We start from the raw sequence: 21,856 nt of genomic DNA, 5'->3' as shown, positions 1-21,856 counted from the left end.
CTTAACTGAACAAAAGTTTGTTTGAGTTGTAAGCTTCTCTGCATTGAAATGATGTTGTCCAGTGTAGAGTTTAGTCTACTGAAGGAAAAAAGTGTTTTCTTCCAATTGTTTGTATCTTAGCACAAAATGGTACTTGTAATTTTATTCTGCATTTTTGTATGTACTGAATCATGTACTTTATGTGGAATTCTTCGGAATTCTAAATCATAATAAATTGAATTGAAAATTTGTGTTGTGTCGTAGAGTGGACTTGCATAAAGTGGAACAATGTAGAGAGTGCCATAGAATTGAGTGGCGTAAAGTGTAATATCATACAGTGGAGTGGCGTAGAGTGGAGTGGAGTGGCGTGAAGTGGAATCGAGTGTGGTACTTGAACAACAGATGTAGCATCAAAGTGGGTGAATGGATGTAGATGTAAAGTGGCAGGAATATAGATTATGAGGTGTAAATGGTAATTTATAGTACTAGATGTAAGTAGTGTTAAAAGTATGTGCTCAAACACTTAGGTATATTTTGTGCCATGGTGTACCATGATAACTTTGTAGTATACCACAGTACATGTAGATGAGAAGGCAGTATGTGATTGGCTAATGGCTGTCTTTAAAAAACGTAAAAGGCAGCCATGTTGTTCTCAGCACACCAATGTTGCATTCTTGATTAGGGCCTTAAATAGAGGTAAGTAGTAGGTTGTCTTGTTCTTCCCTGCCCTTTAGCACTTTTGTTTCATAACAGATTTGATTTTTTGTTGGAAAGGCGGGCAACAGCCCTACAATGACCTGTAGGAGAGAATGAAATAATATCACAGTAATTCCAGCCTGTTGACCAATTTTAAACACCTTCCAAAAATGCAGGAGGTAGAACATTGCAAGACCTCGATGCTTGAATATATGATACATTAGCATGGGAGACCATAGATCAAACAATGTGGGTTAGTCCGATTAATATACATGAGAAACGGGGCACCCATCAGGGGTCCGTAGGTGGCAATGGGGGAAGCTAGATTACCCGGTATGACGCCCATCGGGTCCAGATTTACCTATGTTTAGTTGGGCAACCACAATCGAGAAATTCCACTATTTCAGCCCCCATACATCTGTCCATTTCGGTCTTTACCCATCGTTGGGGGAGACGGCCCTATCCATAATTGCACTATGTCTCTTTGGGGGATAGTGAGAGCTAAAAACAGTAAGTGTTGCTTATATATGTTGCCCCCAATATCGTCCGTGCTATGCAAGAGGAAAAATCGCAGGTCGAGTGGGAGTTCCAATGCTAACAGCTCCTGGAGGCAAGACCTAATTCTATGCCAAAAGGGTTGCAACGCTGTGCAACTCCAAACTGTGTGCAAGAACGCCCCCTCCTCTCGATTACACCGCAGACATGTGGGGGATAGGATCACTTCCATCCGCCAGAGTCTTGTCCAGTATATTAAGCCTGATGCAAATACTTAAACTGTATCAGGCGGTATCTAGTAGAGACCGCCACTCCTTGTGGGCTAGCGAGGGCCTTAGCCCAGTCATCGTCTGTCAAGTCAGGGTTGTCAGTTTGCCACGCCAGTTGCGTCTTGTCGAGCGGTGTCGGTGTGTGGGTCATTAATGACTGGTATATTTGCCTAATCTTGTGGAGGCCCAGAGCTCCCATCAGTAGGTGGCCCTCCAATGGATGGAATTCTGGGAGGGTATCGAGCGTGTGGATAAGAGGGGTGAGTGCGTGGCGGAGTTGATAGAATTTATAGTATTGTGTTTTGCGTAATGTAAACTCCACTTGTAATTGTTGGTAGGATTTCAAGGAGGTGCCCGGCATAACATCTCCCTTAGAGTCGATATACCCACCAGGTTCCATCCCCGGAACCCCCTCAAGGCGGCCACCGGACGATGGTATGTACCCTGCCAAAGTGGGGTTGCCCGGGTGAGTTTATTGCTGACTTTAGCCCACCAAAGCGATATTACAACTTTACCTGCAGGAGGCATAAAATCCAGGCATGTGGCACTGTATAGGAGATGGGGGAGGGAGACCCGCTCCATTGCCGCATGCTCGATCAAGTAAGCCGGATTCGTGGGGGAGTTGTAACACCACTTGTTTACCACGAGCAGATGGGACGCCACATAATAGGAATAAACTTCTGCTGCCTCGATGCCCCTACAGTATGTGGACTGCACGCATGTGCGAAGAGCGACCCTGACCGCTCCACCATTCCAGAGAAATCTGTTTTGTATGGCGTTGACCTGCGCAAACCAGGATTGCGGAATATGATACGGGAAGTTCTGGAGGCGATATAAAATCCGAGGCAACAATACCATCTTGAAGATGGCCGAGCGTCCATACAGGGACAAGGCGAGGGAGGACCAAACTGCAGTTTCACTGTTGAGGCCGGCGAGCAATGGAGTGATGCTATGCGCCCAGGAGATTTTGGGCCACAGCAACACAAAGATCCCGAGATATTTAAAACCGTCTGTCGCACGGGATAACTGCGATGCCGAAGCATCTCAGCCGTGATAGCCGCACACTGGAAACAATACAGATTTTGCAGGATTCGTGTGCAAGCCAGTGGTTTCCCCGAATACCCTCAGGATCTCAAGGATGCGAGGCCCGGAGAACCAAGGGTCCGTGATGAAAAATAGGACATCATCCGCGTATAACGCGATTCGGTCCGAACGCAACTACGACCACTCAAAGCCTCGTAGCACCGGGTCATTACTGACCCACACTGTTGAGGGCTCAACCGCGAGGGGGAATAATAATGGTGACAGGGGGCAGCCCTGCCTGGTGCCTCTTTGTATAGGAAAGGGGGGTGAGCATTGTCGCCGGCCGACCAAGGCCTGGGGCAACCGCAAAAGCATTATGAGCCCTCCGAATGTTATGACGGGTGCCTCTCTGGGGCATTAATCACGACTGGTCAGGTGGATCAGATCGGAGACACATGCACAAAGGCGATCGGCTTGGACCTTCTCCAACAGCTTGGGCTCAAAATTAATAAGGGAGATCGGGCGGTAGGACAAAGGGTCTTCCGGAGGGCGACCCGGCTAAAGGAACAGGACAATTTTGGCGTGTCGCCACTCTTGAGGCAATATGGTGGAGTCCTCTGTTTGTGTCTGGCGTATAGGGCCGTGAAGTGTTACGCAAATTCTACGCCACACCCTCCGGTGATGGATATAGGGACCCATCCGCACCACGGATGGTGGGAACTACCACTGGAGATTTATCTGCCTGACACAGCCGGTGGAGCATGTTACTTGATTTATCACCCCACTGATAAACCCGGTGCTGCGAAGCCTCCCAGATTTCTTTGGCCTCTCCCATTAGATATTGCTGAAGTTCTTATTGCATCCGTAGCAGGTTGCGCCATAGGACCGGGCTAGGATCCCTGTTAAGCTGCTTTGTGAGGGCCGTCTGGTGTGGCTCTAGGGCCGCCAACTGTTCCAGCCGTGTGCGCTTTTCATTGGTACAAAAGCTAATTTCAGCACCCCGAACGGTAGGCTTAAGGGCTTCCCACAAAATACACCGGAAGGGAGCAGAGAGGCCGTTGGAGGCCAAGTACTCTGGACACCGGAGGTGCCAGGGAGACATGTGCCACCGAAATGGGGGTTTGCGAAACTGCGTGTGAAACTGCAGGGCAACCGGGGAGTGGTCAGAGAGCCCAAGAGGATGATGAGTGACATGTGAGAACTGATGGAGGAATATGCGAGGGACAAACAAATAATGGAATCGGGATTGTGACCTATGGACTGAAGATAGGTATGTGTAACCCAACTCCGAGGGATGGTATTCCCACCAAATGTCTGCCCACCCAAGAGTAGATGCCAGAGAGCCCAATTTGGTGGAACCTAGTGATGGCTGAGGGTCCGTACTGCGTTGCCGGTCCAGAGAACCCATTGTGTCGTTCCAGCCACCCCCTAGCAGTGTCAAACCCTCGTGGAAGTCACCCAAGACACCTATGATCTTGTCTATGAAAGTTGTCCCTAGCGGGGTGGGTATACACTGCCAATATCGACCCGTTCACCGTGTAGCAGGCATGTGACAGAGATATTACCACTTTTTTAAAGTGGTAATAGGTAGATAAATATATTTATATGTTTCTATGTATTTTTACTACACTTTACAGAAAATCATGATTTTTTTTGTTTTTACAATTAGCGCTGTTAATTTGTAGGTATTACTATAAAGTTTTTGGTAAAGAATTAAATATGTTAAAAATTTAAAATACACTGTACTACACTATTTATTTATATATAGGGGTCGATGCCCATTCGGAAAACTAATCCGTACAAAGATTCGAATTCGTAGCCCTTTCCGTCCGAATCGTACAAATCAGTCCGAATCGCTTAGTACGATCGTAGGAAAAAAATATGTCTGAATCGTTGCGAACTGTAAGGGATAATCCGTACAATACGGACCCACACGGTGAACCGTACGATTCGTAAACATGCTGTATGACCCGACAAGTACGACCCGGACCAGGGAAGGAGAACGCGATTCGTACAGAAAACGTCGTATAAGCAATTCGTATGGAGAGCCACACAATCACATACACGCCGTACCCCTGCAATCATGGGGTGTACGCACCGTACCCCTATGCAATGTACCGCTACGCACCGTACACCTATGCACCGTACCCCTATGCACTGTACCGCTACGCACCGTACACCTGTGCACCATACCCCTATGTACTGTACCGCTACGCTACACACCGTACACCTATGCACCGGGCCCCTACGCACCGTACACCTATGCACCGTACACCTACGCACCGTATCCCTGCAATCATGGGGTGTACTCGCATACCCGGGGGAGGTCCGTTTCGTACTCGGTTTGAGTCGAAATCTGCTTTTACGGACGTTTTGAGCTCCCGCAGAAAAAGAGTCGTACGGAGTGTTGATGTGAAGAATCGTACTTGCTGGGTCGGAAAATGCTGCTTCAATCCATACGGACGTCATGTACTGCGTGTTCCGAATGCGATTTGTACGTATTTTTAAGTCGTATGGTCTTTTGTACGATTCGTACGGAGATCTGCTTTGGGTTCGGATCGTACTTCATCGTACGTACGGGGACGTTTAAGGGTACGATTCGTACGGGAAATATGCTCTGTACGGCTATTCGTAGGGAATTTTACCGACTCGGAATCGGCGCCATAGTTTAGTACAGTGTATTTTCAATTTTTTAACATTTATATTGGTTTGTGCTTTTAGTATATCAGCACTTTCAAGGCAGTACCGCGGTACTCCGTACATTAAAAAAATGTATATATAGAAACATATAAATAATGTTTCCTACCGATTATCACTTCAATCAAGTGGTAATAGGTAGGGGAAAATATCAATCCTAATACTTATCTATATCTAAGGGCGTAACACAGAACACAGCCAAAGTGTACTGAAAAGAACATAGTTTTTTTTTGTTTTTTTTTTTTGTCCTCATACGCCATCAAAGATATTTTCGGTATTGATTATACTGAGAATCTTTATGGAAGCTCTTTTTGCAGACACCCAATATGAATCTTACGGTACCACCATGTCTATAGTCAACTCAGTCTTACACTTTACCAGACCCTTGGACTGATCTTAGGGTGGTTCATTCCGCAAAAAGGCATAATCATTGGACACAGTTGATTTATAGTTCATCAAGCCAATTAATACAAGGAGTCCAAAAATGCTTCCTTCTCTTCCATACCACTTTATCTAAGCTAAGAGTGTGCCTGATTGCCCTAACCCAATCTAAATATATTGGTGCCTTAGTACTCAACCACAATTTACAAATTTCTCTACGTGCTAAAATAATTAAATATAAGAATAACTTATTACTATCTTGAGATACTTCCTCGTAATTGGAGGGAATTCCAAAAAATACTTGTTGTGTACTAACCTGCATTCATACCCAAAGAGGGCTTTCATACCTTCTTGTAGTTCAAACCAAAATTGCGATAATTCGGGGCAAGTCATGAACATATGGAGATTATCTGCTTTTTCCAGATGGCACTTTGGGCAGCAGGGAGTAGGACCCTTTGAAATTTTGGCAATCCTGGCCGGAGACCAGTATACCCTATGGAGAGAAAACAAGTGGTTCCGCTTTAAATTGGCAGGAGAGACCGTAAGGTGTAGCAAGTCAAACGATACTTGCCATAAGGTCTGCAAGTCAGCATCCGGGACTTGGTCTCTCCATAGATGTTCTGGAAGGCTGAACTCTCCATCCTCTCCTTCAAGTATTGTCCAGTATAGAGTCAACGTTTTGAGCAAAGTTGTTTTCTTCATTAGTAGTTCATCCAGAATAGATTTAGCACCTTTGCCCTCTGTGACAGCCTGATCCCAACTTTTTATTTGTAAATACTTGAATTTGGATAGATTTTTATCTGTGAGGGCAGAAATGTCTTCCCAGCTCAAAAGATTACCTTCAGGCATTAGCTGGCCCCATAATCTGATATTTGCGCTCTGGAGAGCTAAGGATAATAGATCTTTAGTCCATTCTGGGGCGCCCAGGGAATCCCAAATTGGTGCTAAGTTGGCATAGTATTGAATGGTAAGCTTTTTCCTTACTCTAGCCCATACATATGCCATGTCTCTAAGAACCTTTAGACGCACTTTTTTTAAAAATCGCATATCTCCAAACTTAAAGATAAATGCATGGGACCCTCCCTGAGTCTCAGAAAGCATATTTTGAAACATAATGTCTGTTTCTGTACCCCCTAAAGTATCAAATAAACCTAATCCGGCGATAGACTCCGCCAAGAATAGTAAGGCTCCTGGCCCTGACGGGTTACCATCAGAAATGTACAAACTATTAGCTCCAGTAATTATTCCCATTTTGAAAAAACTATTTTCCGGTATATTTGAGGAAGGGGATAATATCCCTGTTTCTTTGAACGAGGCCACAGTGGTTCTCATTTTAAAACCAATGAAGAGAGCATACCTCTGTGACTCATATAGGCCTATCTCCCTTCTTAACACTGACTATAAGCTTATGGCAAATATACTAGCAAAAAGATTAAACGGATCGGCAGCCAAACTTCTACATTTAGACCAGAAGGGCTTTATAAGGGGTCGTTCTATACAAGAGCTCACACAAACATTGGTGGGAGCGATAGATGTTGCTTCTCAATACAAAATCCCATTAGCGGTTATTATCCTGGATGCCGCAAAGGCTTTTGACCGTGTCAACTGGGAATTCCTTACTAAAGTATTAGCAAAGGTTAACTTGGGGAAAAACTTCTGTGGCACAATAGCAGCATTTTACCAAGCTCCGACGGCCAGATTATTGATAAATGGTAGCCTATCTTCTCCTATAAAAATTCAAAGGGGGACGAGACAAGGGTGTCCGCTGTCACCTTTACTATTTGACTTATACATGGAATCATTAGCAGAAAAGATCAGACAAGACCAAGATATCCTACCCTTTAAATATAAGAACTGGGTGAAGAAAGTTGCCCTGTATGCGGACGATTTGATGTAATACACCACTGACCCTATCAAATCAATTCCACTAATTTACAAAGCAGCAGAGCAATTTGGTCAAGTCTCTGGATACCTGATTAATCAAGCTAAATCAGAGTGTATGTGTTGGAATATTCCTCAGATTAATCACATTCCAATCCTGAAAAACCAAATTAGATACTTGGGAATCCAAATTACACAGGACATAAACCAACTTGCAGAAAAAAATCTTGAAAAGATCGATAAAGAAATGGCGGATTCTCTAAAAAACTGGTTACTCCTGCCTCTGACTTTAATTGGTAGGATAAATATAGTAAAAATGATGTTGTTACCCAAAATTATATATATATTTCAGAACATTCCACTTGCTTGCAAAGAAGCTAAATTGACTAAAATACAAGCTAAATGGAATTCGTTTATCTGGGCCTCAAAAGGTATAAGAATTTCTTGGAAAAAACTATGAAGGAAAAGAGGCAAAGGTGGACTGTGCGCACCTGATCTGAGAGTGTATGCCTGGACCCTATTAATGAAAAGAACATAGTTGTCTTTACTTTGTGTCAAGGTAGTCATTACCCCATCACATAATGCTTTGTCATCGCAATGTTATGCAGGAGTTTTAAAAAATACTGTGAAATACTGTAACATTTCGAGATACTACATCAACAACAGATATCACTAACTTTAAATGCCTTATTACTTAAATAATACTTACACTACTTACATGTAATACCCAAAAGGATCATCAGCGCACCATAATGTACAATACTGCCAAATGTTATGTTAATCGTTGTTTTCGTGCTATCTGTGAAACAATAGTCTATGGGAAATGCATTGGTGGGAAAAAGTGTTTTGGGCACCCCCTTTTATCTTTTTACCCCTTTGACTAATCACTGTGAAACTTTCCATCATCTGTCAATGTAGAAATGTTTATACCTGGGAATCTTAACTATAACTACAGACTGGCTACCAGCATTCAGAACCCTGTAATACACATTTATCAATGTTTTTTGTAGATTTCTTTTCTTTTCATTATCATTTACAATTCCAGCTGTTTGAACAAACCTATGGTTTCACTATTTATCAGAGAACAACTTGCAGTGATCTAGTATGGCAGGAACAATAAAGAGAGACCTTGTTGAATCTAATGAGCTGTTGCAAATTATGTCCTGCACAGAGGGAAGTAGGATATTGCTCATCTCAGAAATGTTTTTAGCATCTACAACAATACTGGCATTTGAGAGGTTTTGGAGGACCCTGGTCAAGAAACTCCAGCAGGCCCACCTTGGAAGAGGACCTGTTTCACTGCTTAAAAAATGTCTGTATTTCCCAAAAGTACAGAAATGGGTGATGGAGATACTTCAACATTGTTCCATAAAATAAACATTAGCTAAAGACTTCTAGAAATACTATGGTTTCTACTGCATGATTGCCCTTAGTTGCACTGGAAAGAAAATAAAGAGAAAAATATATACACTGAGAATCAAGCCAGAATATTAAGCCAGTGCTGTTTGTTTCAGTACTTCCAACACTATTGTTTTCTCTCATGTATCAATTCTGACATTCATTCACAAGCACCTTCCCTCAATGTTTAGGAACATTACCAACTAACCTCAAAATAGAGCTCTAAATGAATAATTCGCTGAACTTAGTTATGTTAAGGTAGCTGATGATTCAATTCATTTAATGAATAAAAGGACAATTATCACAAATAGGACAGCAAATTTGAATAATCACACAGGTTTATTTTTTCACTTACTGTGAGCATGAGCATGAGAATGAGCATGTTCAACTGGGAAGGAGGTAGTTACAGTAGTCAATTCTATAACTGCCAGGTGTTCTACGAATAAGAGATTAAAAGTTAAACAAGTTATTTTACTGAATTTAAATCTATTCATAATATAAATTATTTTGAAGGTTTTGACCAGTTTGATATTTGTAGCCTATATAATCATGAGCTACTTCTAAAACTTTGGAAGGATCTACAATTAACATGTTAAGATTTAGACCACATTTTGATTGCTTCTGATTTCTACACTTCATGAGGGCACAATACAATACATTCAATCCATATCCTGCAGATTCTTTTGCAATGACATGAGTAGTCTGCTGATTCAACACTTTTAATGAATAAAGGTTAGAGTATCAAAGCTAAAACAATGCTTGAAATATAGCGCATATTCATTTATTCACTTACTTTGAGGACTTGGACTTGGATTAAAGGTATTTTCAATAATCGCTTCTATTAATTCCGTAGGTTCTACAAATAACAGAGTAAAATTTAAGCAACTCATTTTGTTGAATTGGAATCTGATACTTGTTGATGGCAAAAGACAGCCTATTCAACAAATAATACTTATGATTCCACCTATAAACATCTCTTTTACACTATGAAAAGAAAAAAGTCACTAGATAGTGGGATGGTCAGAGCGGTCAGTAGAACACACCATACACTCTTCAATGCTGCCCGCCAGATTACAACTTAAAAGTGGTCTGGTGGCAGGGGGCATGGCGGTCCCACGGCGGTGCCTTTGAAAAAGCACTTCAATGGGAATACCACATAAGGAGCCTGCAAGACATGGACTGTAAAGTCCATGCTGTGCAGGAACTGGTGTGCATGCACACAGGGGGGCACATGTTATGCGAAGGAGGCACATGGAGCCCTGTAGGGCCGTCTTTGTTTCCTCTCCACCACAGTGTTCATGGAGGAGGAACCTCCGTGACACGTCCGGCAGAGGGGAAACTAGTAAAATGCTTGGAGGGACTGTGGCGGTCTCACCAAACATATTGCCTCTACCCCGCCGCGCCACCACCAGGAAACAGTGGTTCCCTGGAGGCATAGGTGGTCCCAGGGCGGTCCGATTGCTCAACTCGTAATTAGGCGGTGGGACCACGGGTGCCGCGGTGGCTTGACTGCCACACCGCAACCACGTGCCAGACCCATAATCAGGGTCAAACAGTCTCTGTGAGCACAATCAGGGATCACATGTGCGGTCTTTCACGATGTGTCAGAACAGCTTTTTCATCAACACCAGCTAGGTAAAACATGTTCATCAGGCAATTTTCCCTTCACAACCTTCTCATGTCGCATTAATCACATTTTTGTCTGAATCACAAAGAGCAGTTGTTTTGCTCAAATATTCCTGTACGCTTCACTGTTCGAGCCTAATTAAGCCCCAAGTAGCGGAGTGATCTCTGATTGTGCTCACAGAGACTCTTTATTGAAAAGACAAAAATATAAAAATAGTGACCTATGTTAACATCAAGGTATGGAGCTAGACATATTTGTGCCGAAACTCGTCTGCTTTGCTGATTTCTTAATATCCTAGCATTAAATTAATTTACCCAGTCTATCATGAAACCTTGACATATATATGTATGTATGTGTTATTTCTATAGTACTAGCCTAGCCAGAAGGCAACAGAGCACGGTGGAGGGTATTAGACAATAGACAAAGGCAGAGGTTAATAGAGTCTAAGGCAATGGTGGAATCCATCAAATGGTGATTTACTATGCATGGTAAAGACGGTCTCCTTCATGTTAAACATGTATCTTCTGAGTCAAAGTAGACTCTGCAAATTCTGTGTGCCACTATGATACCTTTTCTGGGTTTATATATGACACCTGAACTATTGGTATGCCAGGGGTATGATTTTGATTATATTTTGGTGTACAGCACCTGAAACAAAAAATAGGTTGCTAGAAAGGAATCTAGGATTAGTCCTGGAAAACGAATGGATTCTTACCAAGTAACTTCATATCTCACGATGACGTGCCCCCACCTGGCCCTTCTTTAAAGAGAAGTTCACTGTAACGGACTCAGTGATGTACTTAAGGTAAACACCTATTTACTCCTAGAACCTTGAAGTGCATGTCAGCAGTGAGTAAGATCCATTGGATAGCATCTCAAGACTAAGAGCCATCGGCATGACATGGGGATAAGGATACCGGGCTCAAGGTAAAACACTGGGCCCCTCCCTCACAACTCTTGTCAGGGTGAGCTCTTATAGTTACTAAACTAAACTAACTTGAGCTCAACCCCTTGTTACTATGTAAACAGAGGAGACAGGCTACACTAAGGGCAATGTGTCTAGTATTTATGCAGTACCAAAACGTTAATAAAGTCAAAATGCAAAACAATAAAAATCCCAAAGTGAATTTGAAAAATTAAGCACAATTTAAGGGACAAAATTACAAAAAAATGACAAAAATCCATAATGGGGAACCAGAGACTTTTGCTTTTTAAGTGTGGGTTTTTATTGGCATTTATTCAACATCAAGATAAGGTATGGGAGATCGACAAGATGAAACAGCAAATGGATCATGTAATAGCACAAGCAGACAACGTTATACTTGCAATGGTCCACTGGTCCCTCCAGCAAAAACAAAACAAAAACCTTCCTCACATAATTAGGACCAGAGAGCAATAATCTTGGTGATATAGAAAAAACAGTACTCTCCCGCGTACCCTTGTAACTGGGGGAAATATCCCAATCCAGCAGCAGCAGCCCCCTAGCTCAGGTGGACCAACAAATTAAAATGCATCGCTGCCCAGGTTTTTAAATCATCCAACAGCTTGTCATTTATTTATTTATTAATTTATTTTACAGATTTGTAAAGCGCATGGTTGCCCGTGAGCGTCCCAGCGCTAGTGATAGATCAGGAAAGATTGAGGGAGAGGAGAATTAGGCAAACAGCCAGGTCTTAAGTGATTTGCGGAATGGAAGAAGGTTGGGCTGGGCTCGGATGTCTGGGGGCAGTGTGTTCCACAGCTTAGAGGCATTGTATGAAAATAGTTGGCCTCCACAGCGGGCCTTCATAATCCTAGGTACTGATGCCAAGTTTGAGTGTGAAGAACGGAGGGTTCTGTTAGTTTTGTAGGGGACGATGAGGTCCTTTAGGATGGGTGGGGCCTTTCTGTGCAGGATTTTATGGGTGGTGCAGAGAGCTTTAAAATGCACCCTTTCCTGGATGGGCAGCCAGTGTGGTGATTTAAGGGCTGGTTTAGCTGAGCAGCGGCTGTGTGTCCCCATGAGAAGGCGGGCGGCAGTATTTTGCACTGCCTGGAGTTTTGCTAGCACCTTATTGGGGTCCCCTAGATACAGGGCATTGCCATAGTCCAAACGGGACACCACAAGGCCCTGAATCAGTAGTTTTTTGGATTGTGCAGGGAGTAGAGGGAGGATTTTTCTGGAGGTCCGTAGGAGACCATAGCAGATTCCGGCCGTTTTCCTGGCTTGGGTAAAGAAGTTAAGACCCTTGTCCAGCCAGATCCCTAGGCTCTTAATTTCATGTTTGGGGGTAGGGGGTATGCCCATACAGGGAGGCCACAGGGTCTCGGGCGGAAGTGTGACTGGTTGCCCAGGACCATGATCTCCGTCTTTTCGCTATTTAGCCTGAGGTGGGACCTGTCCATCCATTTGGTTATGTCACCAAGACAGGTGTAGAGATTGGTGGCGGGGTGGCCATGCTGACTAAGGGATACCACCAGCTGGGTGTCATCCGCATAGGTTAATAGCTTAATCCCAAATGGAGCGACGATCTTCTCAAGGGGGGACATGTACACATTAAAAAGGGTCGGGCTCAAAGATAAGCCCTGAGGGACCCCACAGTGTATAGGTGTTGACTTAGAGGTGAAATTACCGTCCGCTACCTGGAAGGAACGGTCATTCAAGAAGGATTCCAGCCAGGACAAGGCTGGCCCTGAGATACCCAGGTCCTTAAGTCTGTGGACCAGTATCGAGTGGTTGATGGTGTCGAAGGCCGCACTAAGGTCCAGGAGGATCACTGCCACTGATCCTCCTGAGTCAATGATCTTTCTTGCCTCTTCGACCACCGCCAACATCGCGGTCTCCGTGCTCTGGCCTGGCCTGAAGCCCGTCTGTGAGGGTTTAAGAAGGCCATTGACTTCGAGGTAGTTGGAGAGTTGACGATTGACACATTTTTCCGCGACCTTACTGATGCCTGGCAGTAGGGAGATCAGCCGAAAATTGCTTAGCTCCAGGGGATCTAAATGGGGTTTCTTAATCAGGGCTTTAATAATTGCCTTTTTCCAGCTCGGCGGGACAATACCGTGAGAGAGCGAGATGTTGATCAAATTCGCCATGAAAGGCAGGATGGTTGGGGCAACTGATTTTAAGATGTTAAAAGGTGCAGGGTCCAGTGGAGATCCACTTTTGATTGATTGTACTACTGGGGATAGTGTCTCTACTGTCATGGGAGCGAACCGAGTCAGCTGCGGCTCTGGTGCCTGGGAAACAAGTCTGGGCGGGTTATGAGGGGAAGATTTGTCTGGCGTTTGTGGGGGGAGGGAGTTGAGAATCTTTTTAATCTTGGAGTAAAAAAAAAAATTCGGCTAATTCATTACACCGGCTGACCGAGGGTTCTACAGGGGAGGGAGGATCCGGGGTTTTTAGGAGTTTTTTAGCAATTTGGAAGGTCTCCCTAGATGAATTAGCGGATAGCCTAATTTTTTCAGAAAAGTTGGCTGTGCAATTTTGAGGGCCTTTTTATAATTAAGAATCGTGTGTTTGTATTCTAGCTTCTTGATGGTATCGAAGTTTTTTCTCCACTCTCTTTCGGTTTTTTTGCAGAACTTTTTTAAGAGGCGTACTTCCTTGGTGAACCAGGGCGAGGTGATTTTACCTCGAGGTTTACAGGTAGATTTTTTCGGGAGAGTTTTATCTAATGTCTCTCCAATCCACTTTGAGAACTCGGAGTCAGCTATTGAGGGATCTGAGACTTGTAGTGGGGAGGAGAGTTCCAGGTTATACTTCCATTTTTCTGGGTCTAGTTTAGCCCAGGGGCGTGTAGGTTTGCTAAATGGAGGTCTGGGGCGAGAGATGGTGGAGAGCCGCCAGTTCACCGATATTAGGAAGTGGTCTGACCATGGTATCGGAGTGGGGCCTAGGATTGTAAGATCAGGGATGTTGGAGAAAATGGGGTCCAAGAGGTGACCTAGCGTATGGGTGGGATACCGACTTTCTAGCCTAAGCTGGTAGGTTTCAAGGTCTAATAGCAGGTCAGAAGCTAGTTTATCTTCGCCCTTATCGAAGTGGATATTAAGATCTCGTAAGATCATAAAGCTAGAATGGGTGGCAGCCAGTATGCCTGAGTGTTCCAAAAGTGAGCTACAGAATTGTCCTATTGGGCCCGGCGGGCGGTAGATAAGAAGTCCCAAAAGAGATTTACATGGGGAGACTTGGATCATAAATAGGAAATTTTCGCAGTCATAGAGGGGGCTGCCTTGGAGACGGCAGGAGAAATGGTCCCTATAGATTATGGCAATTCCCCCTCCCTTCCCTTTTGATCGGTCTACATGCTGGATAAGAAAGCCCGGTGGAAGGGACTTAATGATGTCTGGGTCTGAGTCAGGTCCTAACCATGTTTCTGTCAAGAAAAGGATTTCCAACTGGAGGTCTTCTAGGGTTTGATAAATTTCTACAGCGTGTTTTGGAAGCGATCTACAATTGACTAGGGCCATGTGTATTGAGATGGAAGTAGTTCGCCATGGCTCATTCGGTTTAAGCTTGTAAGGGCAATGAAGGCAATGGTTGGAGGGACTATCCCCTGACACAGAGTGTAAGCAGTGGGTTACTACTTTTTGTCTCATATACATCAGAGCGTCTCTAGAGTATCTGCGTGAGACCTGATGATAACCTTCCATAGTGCCGAGCTCTGAGCACTGCCTAGCGCGGACGAGCGCAGACGGGCTTACCTCTGGGGCACCTCCGGCGCTCCATCGTCGCGGCCGAGGTGGGAGGGGCATTTCGTAGGGCTGTTCCTAATCGCCCTAAACACTAGCCCGCTGAACCTGCGGTACGCCCAATATGGCGCCTAAAGGGAAATTGGTCGTGCCTAGTCCCGCGTTCCAGAGGCCCTTAATCGGCCACTGAGAACAGCGTGGACTCTCTGGGCGAGCAAAGGAGGAGGTAGGGGCAGAGCGCTATTTTAAAATCCAAACGCACCAACACAGCATTTAGTAATTGTTTAAAATGCCACACAGATTTAGCTTTATGATCTACTAATGGTGCAAAGTAAATAAAGTGAAACGAATATTTAGATTGTCACACAAATAGAATTACGATCTACTAAAATGGTGCAAGTAAGAATAAAATTACACAAATGAAAAGAAATGCGTTCCCTGACTCCCGGCTTCCGCCTCAAGAGTCTATTCACTATCACCGCATTCGGGAGGCTTCAGCTCTATATGTAGGGCTGTGCCTAATCGCCCTAAACACTAGCCCGCTGAACCTGTGGTACGCCCAATATGGCGCCTAAAGGGAAATTGGTTGTGCCTAGTCCCGCGTTCCAGAGGCCCTCCAGGATTTACGCATATGGCACTCTTCAGCAGTCGCCCATTCAGCTACATCTCCTTTCAAGTCAGTATGATTGGGGGTAGTGGGGGTCAGCCAGTGAATGGCTTTCCTACGCTTCACCAGCGTAAGCACAAGAATAAGGAACTGTCCGCTTAACTTCTTCTTTTTAATAGGGACCCCTTCCAACAGGCACTATCCTATGTCTCGGGGAGTATCCCTTTTTGAGGTCTCACTCAGAGAGACAAGCACCTTGTCCTAATATCTTCACAGGGCAAGGCATTCCAAAATCATGTGAATTAAATCTGTCTTAACATGATGGCATATGGGGCATGTCGCAGGCCAGTCTAGGTATATAGTGTGCAATGTAATCGGGGTCAGGTAGACCTGGTGTATAACATTGAATTGTGTCAACTTAAAGCCAGCGTTAGATGACACGGTCCGGAGCCCCTCATATATAGCTACCCAGTCCTTAGCTTGTAGGGTCACATCCCAATATGTCATACCATTTGACGTGCACTGGGAGATCAGGGCTCTATATAGATATGAGATCAGTCTGCTGCCTGCACCTGCGTCACTAGGGCTACAAGGGTACATGACTCATTTGGAGCCTCAGGAAAAGATGGGCAAATGCCACGGGCCATGGCAGCTATTTTAGGGCAATGAAGGAATTGCCATGCACCTAGGCCAAAAGAGGACACAGTTGGCAAGCGTAATGAATCAGTCATCTGGGTATAGATCCTGCAGCCCCCCTCGTGCCAATTGCTGGTAGACATTGACCTTACAATCAATGAAAAGGGACGAAGAACCTATACTGGCATATCAAAGGCGAAAGGGGCCCCCTGCAAAACCATTCTGATCTCCCGCTCCCAGGATCTGCAAACCAGTCCCACTATAACCGGCACAGTGAACAGAACCCTAGCACCCACTATCAGTAATTCGGGAGGGATGTAGATCCACAGGTGTTTCGCATCAATCTGGTCTCCCAGTTTTCACCATCTGCCAGACAATACACTGCGTGTTGCAGTTGGGCTGCAAGATAGTATTATTCGAGGTTTGGTATCTCAAAGCCACCTCCGCCCCAAGTGTTTCGGAGGGTGGACAGGAGAACCAGATATATGATTTTTTAACATTTTAAGTAGACATAGCACCAAGAAGCACAAAGTGTCAATGATAGTAAATGGTCGCAGTAGACTGGGACCATAGTGCAAGTTGAGGATGAATGCGATGGAGCGCGGGTCGGATACACCAAACAGATCCGCCCTGTTCAAAGATTTTAACGGATTATTTAGTCTTGAAAGTCTTAAACCCCACAGGAGTGCACTTCTAAAGCCGTGCCTGGACCTCATGGAGGCACTTGGAGACTAACTGCAAGGTCCTGTCCAGATCCAGTTTCCACAGGTCATCCGGGCAGTTGCAGGGAAAGGTCGCTTGTGGTTTGTTGTGTCCCTGTAGCATTAACTGGAGGTAGGCCTTATGACCTTTAGAGTCAACTTTTTGTCCAGGGTACAAGAGGGAGCAGATCTAGTTCTTAAGGGCTCCTTTTAGGTTACAGACCACAAGTCCAGTCCTCTTCTGTTCTTCCTCAGGTTCTGTAGAGTTCTGAGGTCAGTGCTTGGAGGTGCCACATTTAAGACTGGGATGAGGTAGTAGGTGGTAATGGCTCCTGGTTACACCCTAACCAATGGGATAACAGTTCCCTCAGCCATTCCTACACACCTTGGGCATTTTCAAGTTGTTGAAAGTCTTTGCCACACTAAATGAGAGCCATCAGGACTAGGATGTGTGGGGGGGAGTTTACTATGGTAATCCTAGTGTCCACCAACATCTAACACTAAAATCCTGTTTTGGGAATAAACTGTACTCACAATAAACCCAGAGACAGACGTCTGGTAGAACAAAAATAGGGTTTTACAACAACCACACAGAGGATTCACAAGAACTGTTCTGGCATCCTCTTTACCTTCCTCTTAAGTGTGCCCCCAGTGTTATTTATAAAAACCCAGAGATAGAAGTCTGGTGAAACAAAAGTAGGGGTTTCCAACAACCAGACAATGGGAACACAAGCATTGTTTTTTTCATCTTTTTTCCCTTCCTTTGAAGTCAGACCCAAAAAGTATATGTAATCCCAGCAGACTAATCACACAGGATTTGACTATCAAGCAGGATTTGGCACTATTTAGCCTGCAGGAACTTCAGGCAGGGAAAAAGTAACATATTAAAATGTAGTTTTCCTTAACATTCATTATAAATCCGACTTCACAATTAAACTGGATTTTTAATAACTATTAAAAACTAGCAGATTAATTAATTTTTTAGTTAGTCCTATTCCTGTGATGAGGTATTAAGATGTTTTATCTGTACTCTGGTTTAATACATAAGAAAGATAGGCCTGCCACCGTGAAAAATAGCTTTGGGGATGCGAGTCTCTATAAGCACATGTTAACATTACATTTCTACATGTAGTATGGGACCGATAGGTAAACTGAATATACTAATTAGGAATATGCCAATTCAAGCATATTTAAAGGGGTGCACAGGCACTTTACTGCTAGTAAGAAGGGTGAAGTGCACAGAGTTCTATAGCCAGCAAAAATAAAGGGTCCAGCAAAAGGTGAACAATCTGGGGTGACTATGGAAAAAAAGCAGATTTAAGACAGTTCTCATTTGTGAGAACGTGAAATATTAATTGTGATGAATGGTAATCCACAAGAAGTAATAAAATCACTAACTTGTTTCAGTAATTTAAACCTGAGCACAACTCCTGGTAGCTATGGCACCGAGAAGACAGGCTTAACTTAGGGGAAATGTATAAAGCATTTAGAAGTACCAAACTAGTTAAAAAGTCAAAAGCACATCACAATAAAAATCCTACTGCACTTTATAAAAATAGAGAAAAATGCAATAAACAAAATGACACCATAATTCCAAATATCCAGTAGGGAAAACCAGAGATATGAATTTTGAAAAATGTAAGTGAAAATAACGTCAGAACACATAAACTGCTAATATTAGTCAATGGTCACAGTAGAACAGAAGCTTGATTGCGATTTGAGACCAACTACAATGTAGCATTAATGGAATGCACTAAGTAGATATGCCCTGCTAAGGTTCTGGAAGTAGGAAAATCAGGCACTCAGAGCAGGGCAATAGGCCATATAACATGCAAGGTCCTTTCCTGTCCCAAAAATAAATAATAATCATAATATATATGAGTAGGATCAATTTTTCACCCTAGTATACCCTGATATAACTTAAGATTGAGATATACGTCTTCACTATAGCCATTCCCTATGATTAAAAAGGTGTTCAGCACACACTGTAAGAATTGTGTGGATTATGAAATGGTCCCCTAACATGAGAAGTGTATTGTAGCATAGGGCTAGCCTCTTAAAAGGGAGGTCAGATCTGCTTTGCAATTTGTTTAGGGAGTAGTGGGAGTCTTAATCTGATAAAACATTAACATACAGTACAGATGTGTCAAGCCTTGCTTATTAAGGAGGTTTATCACAGTAAGAAATTGGGTTAATTCTAACATACATTTTTTGAAGCAGATTGCTTTCCCAAAGCAGTTAGCATACATTTTAAACTTGCAGCTTTTAGGGAACGTATGTGTGTGTATACTGTAATAAATACAAGGTGATGGTAGGAATGCTTGAATTCATCTCAGCCACTAGTGATTGCTCAGTGCTGTGTCCCAAATCCATTATTTTTCACCTACTATGCTACTTTGCCCAGAGACCAGTCAATACAAATCATTATTTGTCTTAACAGAAAAGAAATAGTCCAATCTACTCTGCCATACCAGTTTCCTCCAGACAGGAACACAAGTAGCATCAGACCAATTTCCATCCAACAAGAGAATAATAAATTATTTGAGCGTGTAACACTATGGAAATGCAAGCATTCAAGCAAACAGACCCGATCACAAACCAGAAAAGTATTTTCCCACTAATACCTGTTGTTACTGGACAAATGCAAATGGCTGAGAATGGATGTATCCACTTCTGGCTTCTACACACCCCTGACCTGCAGTTCCCTGGTGTAGTTTCTTGAAGCAATATGGTATTTGTGGCTGTTTTTTAAGCTAGTGCTGGTACCGAATGCTTCCATCTACTCCTTTCATTTTCATTGTAAAGGGTTAAGGGATCATTACCTTGAAAGTTTTATTTTTTGTTGTAGCATTTGAATATTTCTAGTGTTTATTTTAAAGTGTTATCTGTTTCATTTTTTGCCATAACCTTTGAACCTCTTATAAATTGTCCTTCATTTGTCTTTAGTTTTATAATTGAAGTGTAAATGCTCACTTAATTGCGTGCTGCGAGTACTTTATTTTGTTACTTAATGCTACATTGTTTTTTATGTGGACCACTAACATGCGCCTTCTTTAAAGTATACCTTACCACGTGGGCTTTTCTATCAAATGGGAGCAAAAGTTATACTCACTGAAACCGGGTTACATATTTGGGACAGATGGTGGGATCTGAACTCTGAAGTAATCCGTCTGATGAAGTATGAGTCCTCAGCGTGATAAGGACAGTGATAGCCTGCCTGGCACATTGCCCTTTTAACTGGCAGATTGTTCAAGCTTTCAAGACAGTGATAGTGTTCCTGCTGGTTGGCATTGTAAAATGTCAGGTACCGGATGTCTTAACCCAGGGAAATCCACTGCCGTCCTGAGGACTTATACAGGTGGGCATGATGTATGCACCACATACAGTAGGAATCTGGAGAAAACATTTAAGAGGGGGGAGAGAGAAAGCGAGAGACAGACGAAAGCCTGGATCTCACTCTTCGGAATTGAATTGTCTCAGTCAAGGGCGGGCAAATTTCTACCTTGAAGTTAGAGGGCCAGAGTTCACTGAACTCGTTGTAGGGGAAGCAGAGGACAACAGTTAAGTAGAGAATACAGCTGGGGTGAAAATATATATTAGTGGTCTACGAGGCTTGCTGGTTTTGGCTGTGGGTGTTGCTGTGTTGAGCCTTAACCCCTTCGCTGCTCATGACGAGCTGAGCTCGTCATGAGGCACACTGGAGCTGTGCTTATGACGAGCTGACCTGGTCATGAACAATGGGATTATCAATCAATCAGCACAGGAGGGGAAACGTCATAGCAGCCAAGGTGTTAAGAAGACCATGATTCCAGCCCCAAGGGCACCAACTGCGCCAATCTAAACCCACAGGTTGGGAGCTAGAAGGCAGTTCAAAGAGGGAGAAGGAAATAGCAGCACTAGGAAGGAAGGAAAGGCCGAAAGAAGAGGGACTATGAGGGCACAGAGATGGCAGAAAACAACAAACATTAGGGGTACCTAACAAGTGTGTGAACTGGAATGAGAGCGGATAGCCACAACAATTCACAACAAATTGCCAGGCAAAGGCTCTACATCATGAATGGACTTGAACACAGCTCTGCCACCAATAACATGGAAGTGTACCAATACACAATCAAGTATTATGGACAGTCTGTCAGTCCCCAGTCCAGGGTTCCCAACCTTTACAGCCTCCACTGACCCATTTTCCATATTCTCTAACCCAATTAACTGTATACTTTATCGTGGTCTGTCCTTAGCCTGAATCCTGACATGAAAAAGGTGATCCATGCAAGCAACTACAACATTCAACTGAGTGAACATTGTTTTGATTATTAGAGCTTTTCACAGGTGCATTCTGCTATGTAAGTGCCACAGAGTAATTTATTAGTATCAAGAGATCATTTGGGACCTGTTTCCCATTTCTAACATCTATGTAAGATGCAGTACAAATTTAAGAAATTCCTGATTTGACCTAGGGAAAAAAACATTGTTATACCAAGCCCTTTACAAACTATCTTACCACCTGTTACTCCCCGGGGGGCTCATTTGTATACAGATCATGAAATTGTGCTACAACATTTGCACTGGGAGCTGCACCATCCATGCTTGTGGTCATTTTATGCTGTCTCACAAAAAAATGTATGAATCAAATACAATTTACCTACTGCTACTTATTGACCTGCATTATTAAGAATGCGTCAATAATTGTACTTAGTGAGCAAATTAATATTTTAATACCTCAGACTTCATTTGTTTGATTGACATGCTGCTTAATGGAATCACTATTTTCTTTATGTCAATTAGAATATTGACA

The 21,856-nt window shown here is 43.5% G+C and overlaps 1 protein-coding gene across 13 annotated transcripts in view; it reads right to left on the bottom strand.

The window, feature by feature from the left end:
* The window catches only part of LOC144763708 (uncharacterized), a 2,434,724-nt gene that overhangs the window by 1,923,629 nt on the left and 489,239 nt on the right, over positions 1 to 21,856 (bottom strand). For 10 of the 13 annotated variants that reach the window (XM_078649561.1, XM_078649562.1, XM_078649564.1 and 7 more), the window contains 2 exons: positions 9,613 to 9,675; positions 9,175 to 9,255 (listed from right to left, as the gene is read on the bottom strand). The exons of 2 other annotated variants lie outside the window; for them this stretch is intronic. In XM_078649561.1, coding sequence (XP_078505687.1) covers positions 9,175 to 9,255; positions 9,613 to 9,675 — 144 coding nt within the window. The remainder of the gene's footprint in view (positions 1 to 9,174; positions 9,256 to 9,612; positions 9,676 to 21,856) is intronic. One more of the 13 variants, XM_078649565.1, reaches the window with a different exon arrangement.

Source organism: Lissotriton helveticus, chromosome 6, assembly GCF_964261635.1.
Source record: "Lissotriton helveticus chromosome 6, aLisHel1.1, whole genome shotgun sequence".
In the NCBI taxonomy this organism is placed as follows: domain Eukaryota; kingdom Metazoa; phylum Chordata; class Amphibia; order Caudata; family Salamandridae; genus Lissotriton; species Lissotriton helveticus.
Note: the sequence above shows the minus strand (reverse complement) of the source record. Positions and strands in the feature narration are given on the sequence as shown.